Source organism: Sphaeramia orbicularis, chromosome 3, assembly GCF_902148855.1.
Source record: "Sphaeramia orbicularis chromosome 3, fSphaOr1.1, whole genome shotgun sequence".
NCBI classification, from domain to species: Eukaryota; Metazoa; Chordata; class Actinopteri; order Kurtiformes; family Apogonidae; genus Sphaeramia; species Sphaeramia orbicularis.
This window is the reverse complement of record NC_043959.1, coordinates 18,860,463-18,878,181: the sequence shown is the minus strand read 5'-3', so window position 1 is coordinate 18,878,181 and position 17,719 is coordinate 18,860,463. Positions and strand designations below refer to the sequence as shown.

General features: G+C 34.7%; 1 protein-coding gene across 1 annotated transcript in view; it reads right to left on the bottom strand.

Moving 5' to 3' along the window:
* The window catches only part of LOC115437833 (GTP cyclohydrolase 1-like), a 49,010-nt gene extending 31,551 nt beyond the window's left edge, over window positions 1-17,459 (bottom strand). Inside the window, exon 1 of the mRNA XM_030161188.1 lies at window positions 16,932-17,459. Coding sequence (XP_030017048.1) covers window positions 16,932-17,292 — 361 coding nt within the window. The 5' untranslated portion in view covers window positions 17,293-17,459. The remainder of the gene's footprint in view (window positions 1-16,931) is intronic.
* Between the last annotated feature and the right edge of the window lie 260 nt (window positions 17,460-17,719).

Sequence of the window (17,719 nt, the reverse complement as noted above, 5' to 3'; positions counted from 1 at the left end):
GATTTTCAGCTGTAGCCCGATAGTTAGCTAGCTTGACTTGTCCAGCTGTTGAGAATCAACCACTATAACCACAAATGATGGAGTTTTTAAGGTAAGGTAACGTTAGTCCAAGGCTGAATCCCATTTCACCCCTTGCCCCCCCCCCCCTTGGGTTTGTGCGGACATGTGAAGGGGTAGGGGTGTCCTGAATCTCAATTAGTCGGAGGGGAAGGGCTAAGGTGGAGGGTTGTATAGCCCTCGAAATGGAGATATTTCAGGACCACACTACAAGCGGAGGGGTAGGAGAAATTTCTCATAATTGTGTTCAAATCATCGGTCAGATGGAGATAAACACTGCAAAAAAGTGCAGCAGTGATGAAAGAAACACACAAATTTATGGATTTTCTTCGTAAGCAGCTTCGCCTAATCATTTGATTGACTGTTGTTTTTTTTTTAAATATCTTTTTATTTCACAAAAGAAAATCATCCAGATACAGTATACACATAGTGATACCGAGTCTTGCTTTTTGCAATTCTGCTTTGTGCACTCTTCTCACTGAACGACTATTTAATGCCATTTCAATGTGTTATAGATTGCATTTCTGTGGTTTATAGTTGATAGACGCAAAAAGATGACCAAAGCCCATGGAACAGAGACGGTTACAGCTGCTGACGGCATGGAGAATACTTTTGGAAAGAAAGTTTTGCATCTGTTTATAGCGGCATCGATGACTGATGATGATGTAACAGGTCTGGAAGGGTGGGGCCGTTTCATAGGGGAATATTTCAACCACTACCTCTTACAACTCTGTTTAAAGGGGGAGGGGTCAATGGCCGCTGCACGTCTTTCAGAGAGGGGAAGCTCATTGTCGGCTTACATAAAAAAAAAAAAAAGGTCAATTTATTTAAACATAAATTCGGCCCTCCATTCCTTTTTAAGAAAATGGTCAGTGACCTTATCATACCAAGTAAACAAGAAAACGGTGAAATTATGTTAAATTGAAACAAGGAAGTACAATGAGTGTGTTTTATTTACAGAGCAAGAAATGAACAAGTAATTTCGTAGTGGTTTCTCTCTTGATTTCACAGCAGAATGTGCAACGGTATCACAGTTTTTCCCAATTGCTAAAACACAAAAGCCAGTTCTCTAAACCAAATGACCAGTCCTCTAAACACATTTAATAAAAGTAGGTCCCATTTGCCAAAACCATAAACACATTTCACATGAAGACACAATTCACAAAACACATCCTCCTTTTTTCATAATCTAAACACATTTTGGTCTTGCTAAAACACAAGTTGCAAAAAAAAAACTCTGCTCAAATTCCTCAAATTAAAGCTCATGTGATGCAAAATACTTGCCACAGTCATCAAAATTTGAACACAATGAACACACCTGGCTTCATTCATTAAACACCAACGACTCAAAATTGAAGACACTTGTTGCAAATGATGTGATTCACCTATAAAAGCCAGTTCAGAGTGAAGAGTTTACTGAAGGTTCAAACAAACACAGTGGACAGAGGCAGAGGCAGAGGAAGAGGAGGTGCTAACGACATGATGCCGCATAATATATGTGTGTGTGGGATAAACACTGTAAATAACCAAGAAAAGTACTCGGAGAGCGCAGACCTCCTCCAAGGCCGTCAGTGGGGCCCCCCCCGTGGACCCCCCACCCCCGATCACCGCCAAAATTTAATCATCTCTTCCTTGTGTCAGTATCAACATTTCCTGAAAATTTCATGAAAATCCATCCATAACTCTTTGAGTTATCTTGCTAACAAACAAACAAACAAACACGCACGCACACGAAGCAAAGCAATCACAATTTTTACCTCCACCAGGAGGTAAAAATATCACACCCTGAACATTGTTTTCAATGAGTATTGTTGTGTGTACTGGATCCTCTGTATGTTTGCATAGAGTTTGGATCCAGTAACAGTAGTGTACATACTGTATTTTCTGTAGATTCACATACTGTTCATATGAAACACACATCTATGAAGGCCCAGTACTGTACATGATATATTCTGAGAACAGATGCTGTAAGGTTTCTAAAAATATGCTTTGGCAATTGTAGAAAAAAAGAACATTCTCACACACTGAACACTGTGTTTTCAGTTGTTTTTTTGTAGTGTGTAATGATGTGTATAGTGTTTAAATTTTTGCAGGCTTTGAGCAGCTGTTTTGGAGTGAAAGTTTGAATTTTGAAGAGAGAAGGTGTAGTTTTGTTTATGTAGCTTTAGAAAAGTGTGCGGTGTTTAGAGGTTTTGGAAAAATGGAGGAAAATTTGTGAAATGTGTTTTAGCAGTTGAGAAAAACTGTAAACTGAACTGTCAGTGAAGGAGTAGATTTCAAACTAGCTGTCAATCAAACTGGATTCAGCCTTTCGACTGATCCTCCAATCAGCACGTGGAAGCCCGGCGTCCAGCCCGGCCGAGCTCCGCCCACAGCTCCACTCACCCCCAGAGACGCCCAGCGTCCGGGGGCGGGACAACATCGTGGCATTTATCCAATTACCGTCCAGTTTTGAGGCAATGAAAAAAACTGTTCCACTCAGTCCCATTGAAGTGCATGGACGCTGAGCGTCTACGGCAGGGGTGGCCAACCCTGATCCTGGAGAGCCACAATCCAGCATGTTTTAGATGTATCCCTCTTCCAACACACCTGAGTCAAATGATAAGCCTATCATCAAGCTCTGCAGAAGCCTGATAATGACCATCAGATGTGCAGGAAGAGGGAAACATCTAAAACATGCTGGATTGTGGCTCTCCAGGACCAGGGTTGGCCACCCCTGGTCTACGGACAAATGCACTGAGCAGAGATCAAATGAGAAAACAGCGCAACGGAATGTATGAGAAGTGAACAACATCGACTCCGTTGATTTGTGATAAGCTGATTCTGAACGAACTCATCTGTGAGATGAACGTGTTCTAACACATTTGCAGTCAATAAAATGTCAACACAACTGAACATATTTAACCATTTAATTTGAGTACTTTTAGGGGAAGCTGAGCTTCCATTGCAGTCTATGAGACATACACCTCTGATAGGGGTAAGGGGAGGGGCCAAGGGTGATTGGGATTGGGCCCAAATGTGGTTCTCAGTGGGTTTTATTTTAGTTGTTTGCTGAACCTGGTGTGTTTGGTTCAGTTTGTCAGCTGAGCTCATGTGATCATCAGTGTCATTTACTGCAGGTACAAATATGGGTCCACTTTGACAGTTACTGTAATTTATTATGTTTTATAATGGCATGTGATGACTGTAAGTAGTTTATTTGTCCTGAACTCTTCTAATTGTTAAACAATTTTTGTCATTTCTCACATATTTTGCTTATTTTATTCTCATTTTATAAGTATTTGTTCACTTTCATGCCTCATTTCAAGGTTATTTGGTTCATTTTCCCCCCTTTTTTCACGGATTTGCTTATTTTATCTACTTTTACAAACCATTACCAATAGCTATTAAACATTTTCAATCCGTAGGTAGCTTTGGGTCGCCGTAGTTAATCTTGATCTTCCATTCTTTTATTTTCCAGCCTCCTGTTGATTCCATTCTCCTTCATTCCTGTGGGCTTCTTTTCTACTCTTTCCGTTCCCCATAAATTGTGCTTGTCGTGTAAATGTGCTCACAGTATGAAGCACTTTGTAAACGATGGGATAAAACTCATGATATTTACAAAGTTATTAATTTATCATTATTACTACATGGGCAACAGTGAAACATGGACAACAAATCCATAATACAGTAGAATTGTCCTTTAAAGCAGATTTAAGTGCACTTGAACTCCCGTCTGTGTGTTTGCCCACATTCTCATTACAGCCTATTACACCACACACATCAGCCCCCAGAGAAAGCAGCATGAGTTGAACCTTAACCAAATAAAGGGCAGCTGCCGAGGACGCTCTGGGTGACAGAGGTGTCACATAATGACTGTTACTCATCGGCAGCTCGTCCATTGAAAAGCACATCCTCCTCTGGTGGAAGCAGGCGACAGGCCACATGTTGACGTGTTATGAATGAAGCAGCTCAGGCTTAAATGAATCAGTAAACAGAGCTTTTTGTTCAGAACCAGGATGTGCCGCCGTCGTATAAAGGAGAGGGTCATTATTTTATGTCTATAACAGAGTATTACGGCCACTGTTTGGTAACACACAGCGATTACTTGAATTATAATTATTTGGATAATGTGAGTGATGTAATGTGTGTGATATTCATCAAATTATACATTTCTGTTCACATCTGGAACACACCTGAAAACTAAGGGTAAAATGAACCAAAAAACCTTGAAATACAGCACGAAAATGAGTAAATATTTGAAAAATGAGAATAAAATGAGCAAAATACTTGAAAAATGGGGGAACATTAACCCAAAAACCTGGAAATATGGCATAAAAGTGAACAAATACTTGTATAATGAAAATAAAATAAGTAAAATACTTGAAAAATAAGGAAAATTTTAACCAAAAAAACTTGAAATACAGCACGAAAATTAACAAAATACTTGAAAAATTGAGAAAAATGAACTGAAAAACCTTGAAATATGGTATAAAAGTGAACAAATACTTGTAAAATGACAACAAAATAAGCAAAATACTTGAAAAATAGAGAAATAGAGTTCCTCCTTTTACATGCTAACATTTATAATTTTTTTGTTTATTTATTGAATGAAGCAGCTCAGGCTTAAATGAATCAGTAAACAGAGCTTTTTGTTCAGAACCAGGATGTGCCACCGTCGTATAAAGGAAAGGGTCATTATTTTATGTCTATAACGCAGTATTACGGCCACTGTTTGATAACACACGGCGATTACACAAATTATAATCATTAGGACAATGTGATGATATTCATCAAATTATACATTTCTGTTCACATTTGGAACACACCTGAAAAACAAGGGGAAAATAAAACCAAAAAAACCTCAAATACAGCACGAAAATGAGTAAATATTTGAAAAATGAGATAAAATGAGTGAAATACTTGAAAAATTGGGGGAAATGAACCAAAAAAAACATCAAAATACAGCATGAAAGTGAGCAAATACTTGTAAAATGACAATAACTGAGCAAAATACTTGAAAAATAAGGAACATTTCAACCAAAAAACTTGAAATACAGCACGAAAGTGAGTAAATACTTAAAAATGAGAATCAAATAAGCAAAATACTTGGAAAAATAGGGAAAAAAGGAGCCAAAAACTTGGAAATATGGCATGAAAGTGAACAAATACTTGTAAAATGAGAATAAAATAAGCAAAGTACTTGAAAAATAAGGAAAATTTTAAACCAAAAAAACATTAAAATACTGCATCAAAATGAAAAAATACATATAAAATGACAATAAAATGAGCAAAATACTTGAAAAATAAGGAAAATTCAACCAAAAAAACCTTGAAATACAGCACAAAAATGAGTAAATATTTTAAAAACTGGGAAAAATAAACCAAAAAAACTGGAAATATGGCATAAAAGTTAACAAATACTTGTAAAATGACAATAAAATGACCAAAATACTTGAAAACTCAGAATAAAATGGGAAAGAAATAAAATAAAAATGAGGAGAGTTCATTGTTTTGATTTGCTTCTTTATCCTATTGTATTTTCTTTTGTATTTACACATATTATAATTAGAATTATCATGATAATGTGATTCTGTTCATCAAATTACACATTTTTGGTCACATTCTTACATGCATTTTTTATTTTTATTCTACTTCTATTCTTATTTTACCTTTTGTAAAAAAAAAAAAAAAAAAAAAAAAAAAAAAATTATATTCAATTTTCTTATTTTACTTTTCCTAATTTATCTTCACTTTATTCTTATTTTCTGGTTTATTGTTTTTGTTTTGATTTTTTTGGTCATACTGTTGCACTGACTGGAAAATGCAGTGGCCCAGAGGTGCAGCAGCCCAAAAAATTATCCACTATAAGAAAAAAAAGAGAACAGCCCAAAAAAATTATCCACTATAAGAAAAAAAAAAAGAACAGCCCCAAAAAAAATCCACTATAAGAAAAAAAAAAAAACAGCCCAAAAAAAAAATCCACTATAAGAAAAAAAAAAGAGAACAGCCCAAAAAAAAACTGTCCACTATAAGAAAGAAAAAACATCATCCACCGTTTCAATTAAGGGGGCGCTGTTTACCTGAAAGGCCTCTTGCTTTAAAATTAAGGCCATCAGAAAAAATAAAAGCATAGGCTGAAAATTTTTAAGGCCTTCAGCTAATTTATTTAAATTTTATTTATTTGTGGCTAATAAATAAATGACTAATGACTAATGACTAATGTGGCTATGCTAATGAAGTAACCCACCGGGAGTGGAGGTCGGTGCGCTAAAAATACAGTTATTTTAAAAATATATAGTCAATCTTTTTTGGGCTGTTCTCTTTTTTTTCTTATAGTGAATCTTTTTTTTTTTTTTTTTTTTACAGTGATAACTTTTTGGGCTTTTGCACCTCTGGGCCACCGTAGGAAAAGCACTGAACACACAATGAAAATAAAGGCTATTCTATTCTATTCTATTCTATTCTATTCTATTCTATTCTATTCTATTCTATTCTATTTTAGTCTTCTCTATTTTATTCTATTCTAGTTCATTCTATTTTATTCTATTCTATTTTTATTGTACTCTATTCTATTCTATTCTATTCTATTCTATTTTAGTCTTCTCTATTTTATTCTATTCTAGTTCATTCTATTTTATTCTATTCTATTTTATTGTACTCTATTCTATTCTATTCTATTTTTATTCTATTTTTGTTGTACTCTGTTCATTCTATTCTATTTTATTCTATTCTATTTTATTCTATTCTAGTTTATTCCATTTTTATTCTATTCTAGTCTATTCTAGTTCATTCTATTTTATTTTAATTCTATTCTATTTTTATTGTACTCTATTCTATTTTATTTATTCTATTTTAGTCTAACTCTATTCTATTTTATTCTATTCTATTCTAGTTTATTCTTTCTATTCTAGTTTATTCTATTCTATTTATATTGTACTACTATTCTATTCTAGTTTATTCTATTTTTATTCTAGTCTATTCTATTCTATTCTATTTTCTAGTCTTATTCGATTCTATTCTATTCTATTCTATTCTATTCTATTCTATTCCCTTTTGTCTATTCCTGTTTTCCTAGTTGTTGTTTTGACTATTTTCCGTGTCATATTTCTTATACATTCACTCTTGTTGCTGCTACTGGAACTTTAATTTTCTGATGGATCAATAAAGTTTAATCTAATCTAATAATCTAATGTAATCTAATCTAATGTAATCTAATCTAATCTAATCTAATGTAATCTAATCTAATGTAATCTAATCTAATCTAATCGTGTTAAATGGGTTAATTGTTTCCATGCAGTTTCCTTCAGAGTGGACAGTAGAAAACATTCAGGTCTTGAGTTCATCCAGTTTAGTTGGATTGGAACAGGCCCGTGTCTTAGAACAAAGGTTTAATGTGTGTGAACACGCTGGTTCTGTTCCAGCTGCTCACATGCTTGTGGTTCTGAGTCATGTGAAGGAAAAAAAAAAAAAAAAAAAAGAGGATTTTGGGCTCATGTTGACAAAGCTGAAGCGTGACCTGGCGCCGTAAACATGCGTCCACTCGGCTCCGTGTGCAACGACTTCAACCTGAATCTACATGTTTCCAATAAGTTAAAGGGGAGGCTCCGGCAGCAGCCAATCAGCACGCAGCATGAGCACCGCCACCGCCCCCACGGTCAGCTGCACCACAACACCTCACAAAACCAGGAGGAAGAGGAGCTGGAGGTGCAAATCAGCTTGGAAGGACCTGGCCACACGCCCCCCCTATGACATCACTCACATGACGAAGTCCAGGTTCAGAAGCGTCCATAAATCATTTTATTTGGAAAATTTCATATACATAAAAATAAATATACCAAAACACACACCCAAATTTAAAATCTTCCTAATGGAATTTTGAAAAATATATTAATCTTTAGAATTATCTTGAACAAAAAAAAGCTCTAACACCCTGACAATTTATAAACAGTTCTTTAAAATAGATGGAACTCTCTGTTGCATTTATTTATTTATTTTTGTTAGATTTATTATTTTCAGTTATTTATTTATTTTTATACTATTACTTGTCTATTCTACTTTGTGTCTTTAGATCTATGCATTATTTTCTTAAACTTATTTGTTCAAATGCTTTTTCCTTTTTGACATCTTGTTGTTTGTTTGTTCAAAATGCATGTCTTGTATACCCAAATATTTTCAATAAAGTTGACAAAAAAAAGAGAAGCGTCCAATAAAAGTGTCCTTTATAAGACGAGTATCAGCTGATTATGTGGATGTGTGGATGCGGAACCGAACCGCAACCTGAACAATTGAACCACTTTAACCTTAAAACAAAACTAAACTGTGTCATTTTCTTCATCATCATCATCTTTTGTTGCGTCTTCTTACATCATTTACTTTATTTTTGTCCAGTTTTGTCTTGAAATATGTTCATTTTATGTTGTTTTTGTGTTGTTATATATTTTACAAAAAATACCATAATGTTTCATCTTTTTTTTTCCTTGTTTTGTCTTAAAACATCTTATTTCATGTTTCATCTTATGAAACTGTTTCATAACAGTTACATCATTTATCTAATTTTATCTTATGTCTTTCATGTTTTTTATGTTGTTTTATCTTATATATTGTTTTCCTTAACATTATTTTGAGCTTTTTGTCATCTTATATGTTGTTTTTGTGTTGTTACATATTTTACAAAAATTACCAAAATGTTATGTCTTTTATTTTCTTTTTTTTTCCTTGTTTTGTCTTTAAACATCTTATTTCATGTTTCATCTTTTCCAACCCTTTTGTAACAGTTACATCATTTACTTTCATGGGTTTTTTTGTTGTTGTTTTTATCTTTTACATCATAACATTATTTTGATCTTTTTGTTGTGTTTTGTCTTAAAGCTTGACTTTCTTTACTCTTATTTATCTCGCTTGTCGTGTTCGTTTTCTTACATCTTTAACAATCGTTTTGTAACAGTTACATCATTTACCTCATTTTTTTCTTATGTCTCATGTTTTTTGTGTTTTATCTTTTATATTGTTTCACATAACATTCATCTTTTTGTTGTGTTCTGTCTTAAAACTTAACGTTCTTAACTTTACTCTTATTTTTTCTCTCGTGTTCCTCTTGTTACATCTTTCACAACCGTTTCATAACAGTTACATCATTTATCTAATTTTACCTTATGTCTTTCATGTTTTTTATGTTGTTTCATCTTATATGTTGCTTCCCTTAACATTATTTCTAGCTTTTTGTCATTTTTTTGTCGTGAAATATGATATTAATCTTATATGTTGTTTTGTGTTGTTACATATTTTACTGTTTGATAACAGTATTTAATCTTTTCTGTCACTTCATATTTCATCTTTTATGCTGTGCTACAGCATTTACTTTCATGTTTTGTGTCGTTTATCTTTTGCGTCGTAACATTATTTGTATCTTTTTGTTGTGTTTTGTCATAAAGCTTAACTTTCTTAACTTTACTCTTATTTCTTTCTCTTGTGTTCGTTTTATTACATCTTTTCCAACTGTTTTGTAACAGTTACATCATTTACTTTGATGTTTTTTATGTTGTTTTATCTTTTACATCTTAATACTTAACATTATTTTTTTATATTTTTGTTGTGTTTTGTCTTAAAGCTTAACTTTAGTCTTATTTTTTCTCTTTTTATCTTGTTACATTTTTACAGTTTTGTAACAGTTCCGTCTTTTTTCCGTACAGATTTAACATTTTTTTAATCTATTTTATTTTATTTTATGTTATTTTGATTTTCTTTTCTTTAACAACATTTATCTAATTTAATCTTTTATGCCATTTTCATTGCATTACATCTGTCTCTAAAGGTTTGAAACAGTCATGTGTTGTGCATCATTTTTATTTTCGTTGCTTGTTCTGTTATTTTTGTCCCATTTTATCTTTTAAATAACTTCTGTTTTCATCTTGTTACATCTTTTACATCATAATGTTCTTTTGTTTGGTTGTCTTGTTTCCTACATTGTTTTTGTCTTAAAGATAATTCATTTTTCCTTCAAAAGCATTTAAATGAAAGCAGCAGAAAAAGTACAGAAAGTAATAAAAGAACAAGGGTGATGAAGTATTTAAGTATTTGTACTTGATTACTTCTTAATGTTTTGTGTCCTACTTTCTATTATCTGACATATAAGTCTGGATTTGTCAGAATAGAATAGCATAGAATAGAATAGCATAGAATAGAATAGCATAGAATAGACTAGAATAGAATAGAATAGAATAGAATAGCATCGAGTGGAATCAAAATAAAATAGAATAGAACAGAATAGAATAGAACAGATAGAATAGAACTGCATAGGATAGGATAGAACACACAGAATAGACTACATTAGAACGAACCAAATGAATAGCACAGAATAGAAGACACAGAGTAGAAACACAGAATAGACTAACAACAGAACAGAACCGAATAGTATAGAACAGGTCCAAATAGAACAACCACAGAATAGAATAGAATAGAATAGAATACAACAGAGTAGAACAACACAGAATACACTACAACAGAATAGAACCAAATAGTATAGAAAAGAACCGAACAGAACAACACAGAATAGAGCAGAATAGACTAGAAAATAACTTTATTGTCAGTGTTACAGGAACAATGACAATTTATACTGAAAATATATAGATATAAAAGTACTGACAATATACAAAAATAACAAAGAAACACTGAATTATACAAAAGGAAAAATCTATACCACAGATAGAAGAAATATATACGACATAAAAAGGATATATGAGGGAAGAATATATAGGTGTGTGTGTGTGTGGTGTGTGTGTGTGTGTGTTGTAGCTCAAAAATTTGAATATCATGAAAAAGTTCCATATTTTTCATCACTCATTTCAGAAAGGTAAACCCATATATTATATGACTCATTAGACATAGAGTGAAATATTTCAAGCCTTATTTCTTGAAATGTTGGTGTTTATGGCTTACAGATAATGAAAACCCAAAATTCTGTGTCTCAGAAAATTAGAATATTGCATGAAATCAATTAAAAAAGGATATTTTCAACAGAAATGTCAGGCTTGTGAAAAGTCTGTTCATTTGTCTGAACTCCAGACCTTGGTTGGTTCTTCTCTGACATGAGTTCCTGCTTCAGTGGGGCAGTGTCATGGAGGTGCTCAGCCTGTGGTTCTGCTCAGGTGACTGGAGCCCAGGTTGGTTTGATAGTGTCCTTCAGCTCATCTGCACTGTTGGGTCTGCTGTCTGTCATCTGCCTCTGGACAATCCTCCACAGATTCTCTGTGGGTTCAGGTCAGCTCATTTTTCTGCTCCATCAGTCCCAGTAACACCAGGTCACTGAACCAGCTTTTGGTTCCTTTGGCAGTGTGGGCAGGAGCCAAGTCCTGCTGGAAAATGAAATCAGCATCTGCATAAGCTCCTCAGCAGAACGAAGCATGAAGTGTTCTAAATGTCCTGGTAGATGGGGGTGTGGACTGTGGACTTCAGAAAACACAGTGACCAACACCAGTAGATGACATGGCACAACAAACCAGCACTGACTGTGGGAAACTTCACACTGGACTTCAAGCTGCGTTAACTCTGTTCCTCTCCACTGTTCCTTCAGACTCTGGGACCTTGATTTCCAAATGACATGCAAAATGGACTTTCAATCTGAAAAGACGACTGTGGACTTTCCACAGTCAGTGGTGGTTTGTTGTGCCATGTCATCTGCTGGTGCTGGTCCACTGTGTTTTCTGAAGTCCACAGTTCAGCTGATGAGCTGAAGGACACTATCAAACCAACCTGGGCTTCCAGTCCACCTGAGCAGAACCACAGGCTGAGCCCTCCATGACATGCCCCACTGATGCAGGAACTCATGTCAGAAGAACCAACCAAGTCTGGAGTTCAGACAAATGAACAGACTTTTCACAGGCCTGACATTTCTGTTGAAAATATCCTTTTTTAATTGATTTCATGCAATATTCTAATTTTCTGAGACACAGAATTTTGGGTTTTCATTATCTGTAAGCCATAAACATCAACATTTCAAGAAATAAGGCTTGAAATATTTCACTCTATGTCTAATGAGTCATATATATATGGGTTTACCTTTCTGAAATGAGTGATGAAAAATATGGAACTTTTTCATGATATTCTAATTTTTGAGCTGTACATACACACACACACACACACACACATATATACACACACACAGTATATGAGGGAATAAAGGATATATACAACATAAAGTATATATATGATGCATAAAGGATATATATGTTTGTTCTATGTAATGGTGTGATTTTTAGTAGATTTCAATCACAGGAAACTTCCTAAAAGGTTTAGTTAAATTCTAATTAACTCCTTAACCCCCCACCAACACATTTTTCTCTGACTTTGCTGCATTCCTCACTTTACATCACCCCCCCCCCCCCCCCCCCCCCCCACTCAGATGCCAACTACCTCCAGATGCTGCTCTTCTCTTCTGTTGTGTTCCGTTCTCTTCTGTTCTGTTGTGTAGTGTTGTGTAGTGTAGTGTTGTGTTTTTGTGGAGGGGGGAGGGCGGGTCCAGACCCCAACGCTCCAATCAGTGTCGGCGTGGAGAAGTCGGCCCATGTGGACCCGACGCCTTGTGACTCAGCATTTTTAGACGACGAACAGCCGGTTTGTCCAGATCTGAGATGATGGTGATGATGTGCAGCTCTGATAACGGCCTGTACGGACGCGAACGACGTCACAGACCTGACTGTACTGTGAATAATTCACACTGATTAGGAAGGTTATTAATTATTTATGTCATCAATAAGGAAGTCAAGATCAATGCATTTTAGTCAATGGGGGTCGGGCCAATAAACCACAGGATTATTCAATAATTCACTCCAGTACTGCAGTACTTTTCAAATATCTGTACTTTATCTGAATATTTTCAACATATTCATTACTTTTGACTCAAATATCTGTACTTTATCTGAATATTTTCAACATTTTCATTACTTTTAACTCAAATATCTGTACTTTATCTGAATATTTTCAACATATTCATTACTTTTGACTCAAATATCTGTACTTTATCTGAATATTTTCAACATTTTCATTACTTTTAACTCAAATATCTGTACTTTATCTGAATATTTTCGACATATTCATTACTTTTAACTCAAATATCTTTACTTATCTGAATATTTTCAACATATTCATTAATTTTAACTCAAATATCTGTACTTTATCTGAATATTTTCGACATATTCATTACTTTTAACTCAAATATCTGTACTTTATCTGAATATTTTCGACATATTCATTAATTTTAACTCAAATATCTGTACTTTATCTGAATATTTTCGACATATTCATTACTTTTAACTCAAATATCTGTACTTTATCTGAATATTTTCGACATATTCATTACTTTTAACTCAAATATCTGTACTTTATCTGAATATTTTCGACATATTCATTACTTTTAACTCAAATATCTGTACTTTATCTGAATATTTTCGACATATTGATTACTTTTAACTCAAATATCTGTACTTTATCTGAATATTTTCAACATATTCATTACTTTTAACTCAAATATCTGTACTTTATCTGAATATTTTCAACATATTCATTACTTTTAACTCAAATATCTGTACTTTATCTGAATATTTTCAACATATTCATTACATTTAACTGAAATATCTGTACTTTACTGGAATATATTTATTACTTTTAGCTCAAACATCTGTACTGTATTTAAATATTTTCAACATATTCATTACTTTTAAAACTAATATCTGTAGTTTACCTGTATATTTTCAACATATTCATTTACTCTTAACTCAAAAATCTGTACTTTACTTGAATATTCTCAACATATTCACTACTTTTAACTCAAATATCTGTACTTCATCTGAATATTTTCAATATATTCATTACTTTTAACACTAATATCTGTACTTTACTTGAATATTTTGAACATATTGACTACATCTAACTCAAATATCTGTACTTTCTACTTCCTACATTTGCATATTAGGCTCCTTACTGCAGTTTTAAGAGAAATTTCACCTACATCAATGGAATAAGATTAGATATTTATCAGCAGCTCAATTAAACTGCAATTAAACACAGTAAAAGTGCATCAAAACCAGAGTAAAACTAGAATAATAAACAGCAATAAAGACAAAAACACTGTTAAGACAAATAAGAAGCAGATGATGGAGTTTTTGTCTTATTGAATTCATTGAATGCATCATTGTTTCATCAGTTTAGGCTGAAATCAGTGCAGATGTCATGAGGATGCACAAGGAAAGAATCAAAATAAGGGATAATTCACATAAAATATAATGCATTACAAAGAAAGTAATGAGTAAATGTAAGGATGAGAAAGTACAGTCGTATGTGTTCAAATGTCCAGATAAATAAGTGAATAAATACTCAGATACTGATGCTTATCATGCAGGTAGACAATGAAGACGACATACTGCAGAGGTGGAAGCTGTTCTTTCCTGTCGTTGCTTTTATGTTCCTCCACTGGTTCAGTTTATTTACGCTGAACCCAGTAAACGGCCTTGTGTTTGAACTGTGTTTTATAAATAAATTCTAATAATAAACTGTTCTCAGGTATTGACAGATTTCCCTGAATGTGGGATCAGATGCGCTCTGTCCGTCTGGGGTGATGAACTCGGTTACAACGGAACAAGTCAAAGATGGAATTGAACACATTTTTGATTCATTCTCTAACAAACGTTTGAACTTAGATGATAAAGCTGTAAAATCATACAAACGTCCACTTAACTGAGCACATTCCACTGATGTTTTCTGACAAATACAGTTGATTTAATGCTTTTTGTGTTTATTTTGTGCTCAGTCTGAGGTGGAATTCACTTGATCACTGTGTTGAATTTCAGCAGCAGGTGAAGAAAAGTACATGTGAGACGACGCATGAACCTGTGGTTTAGAAAAACCCAACATGGACAGTTTTATCTGCAGTTCTATGTGGAAACAATAACAGGTACGTCAGAGGTTTAATCTGAATGTCTCCATCTTTTGCAGTGTTTCCTGGGATGTGGTCTTTGTTCTTCAGACATTAACTATTTCAGATGTTTTATCCTTATTTATATGGACAAAAGTATGTGGACATGTTGAATTCAGTGTCTTTTCTACAAAACAATAATGATAAATGTCATAATATACTTTTATTTTTGGGATAAATATTATTCCATTGGTTAGTTTGGTTTAAATTGTTGTATTTGTTTCCAAAATGCCTCAGAGATGGTGTAGACTGAATTTCTCTCAACACTGATTTCCTTTTTTTTTTTTTAATCCATGACTGTGATTTTAAATGTTCTTCCTCTAAATTCCTATAATATTTTTCCTGCTCTGACTGTAAATAAAAATTTTCTGCCACATCTAACCATCTACTTTCTTCACATCTCACTGAGGAAGACAAATCTCCCATTAAACTTTAAGGAAATATTGATGTTTTTATCTCAAATCAGCATGAACATGATGTGTCCCAATATTTATGTCCATATAGTTTATAAACATCAAAGAAACATCTGAATTCAACGTGTCCACATACTTTTGTCCATATAGTGAATGTCAGATGTTAATCTAAATGTCTCCATCTTTTGAAGTGGTTTGTTGGGATGTGGTCGTCCTTCTTCAGACATGAACTAGTTCAGATGTTTTTCTTTATTCTTTATATGGACAAAAGTATGTGGACACGTTGAATTCAGTGTCTTTTCTACAGAACAATAATGATAAATGTCATAATATGTGTAATATTTGGGAGACATATCATTGCATTGGTTAGTTTGGTTAATGTTTATTTTTGTTTCCAAATGTCTCAGAGATGGTTTTACTTAATTTCTCTCAATATTTATTTCTTTTTTTTTTTTCAGTTTAATGAAAATTGATGTTTTATCTCAAATCAGCATGAACATGATGTGTCCCAATATTTATGTCCACATAAACATCAAAGAAACACTTGAATTCAACGTGTCCACATACTTGTGTCCATATAGTGTATGTCAGAGGTTTTCTCTTTTTATCTCAGTGTTGGTGTTTTACTTCTTCAGACATAAACTACTTCAGATGTTTTATCTTTATTTACATGGACAAAAGTATGTGGACATGTTGAATTCAGTGTCTTTTCTACAAAACAATAATGATAAATGTCATAATATAGTTTTATATTTGGGAGACATATCATTGCATTGGTTAGTTTGGTTTAAAGTGTTATCTTTGTTTCTAAAATGCCTCAGAGATGATTTTTACTTCATTTCTCTCAACACTGATTTCCTTCTTTTTTTTTTTTTTTTTTTTTTTTTTTTTATCCATGACAATGATTTTAAATCTTCTTCCTCTAAATTTGTTAAATATTTTTCCTGTTCTGACTGTAAATGATAATTTTCTGCCACATCTAACCATCGACTTTCTTCACATCTCATTGAGGAAGAAATATCTCCCATTAAACTTTAAGGAAAAATTGCTGTTTTCACCTCAAATCAGCATGAACATGATGTGTCCCAATATTTATGTCCATATAAACATCAAAGAAACACTTGAATTCAACGTGTCCACATACTTGTGTCCATATAGTGTATGTCAGAGGTTTTCTCTTTTGTATCTCAGTGCTGGTGTTTGACTTCTTCAGACATAAACTACTTCACATGTTTTTATTTATATTCTTTTCTTTCTTTTTTTTTTTTGTTGCTGTTCAGTTGTATTTGCTCTGTTTTGGTCCAAATCTTCTTGGTTTTCCATCTGCTCTAGGAGGAAACTTCACCATCTCGGCTCTTTCAGTAAACATAATCCACATTATTACCCCGGTCCCGCTGAACCCGGTCCCGGTCCCGGTGCCCCGGGTGCGCACCGGGGCCGTGCGCACTGAGGACCGGACACCTGTTGCGCGGCTCAAATCCAGCCTCTGAGCGGCTTTGTGGATTTACACTCACCGATAATTTTCTCCTGGTATCCCTTGGTGAAGAACTGCATGGCGGTGGCGGCCCTCCAGGGGGTCTTCAGGAGCCCCTGGCGCTGCGGGTCCTCCCCCAGCCCCCGCAGGATGGTGGTGTAGGCTGCGGCCAGGGACGGCAGGCTCATCTCGTTGTCCTCCACGCTGCGGGTCCGCTCCTCCTTCCAGCTCTCCATCACGGAGGCGGAGGCGGAGGGGGCCGGTCGGTCCGCGGCCGGAGCCCCGGTGCGCTTCACCGGCCCGGCAAAGTGTCCGTTAAAGGCGGAAGACGCGTCCCCGGAGCCGGACTCCTTCTTGTCGGCTTTGGGGAACTGGGCTGCGGGGGGTTTGGAGTGTTCCATGCCTGTCACTTCAGCGAAGGTCCGGTCCGGTTCTGTTCCGGTTCTCGGGTCTGGGTGGGAGTCAGGACTCTTCCCGCAGCCTCAGCATCCTCAGGCTTTATACCGACGGGATAATCCAAGAGGCCATCCTATTGGCTGAGCGGCCCCGAGGGGCGGGGCCAGGGTGGCTGATTCATTTATCTATTCATGTATTTATCAGAGACAAAGCAGGGAAACACAGAGAACATACAGAACTGAGAGAACATATAGAACATACAGAACTGAGAGAACATATAGAACATACAGAACTGAGAGAACATAAAGAACACAGAGAACATACAGAACTGAGAGAACATAAAGAACATATAGAACTGAGAGAACATAAAGAACATATAGAACTGAGAGAACATAAAGAACACAGAACATAAAGAACACAGAGAACATAAAG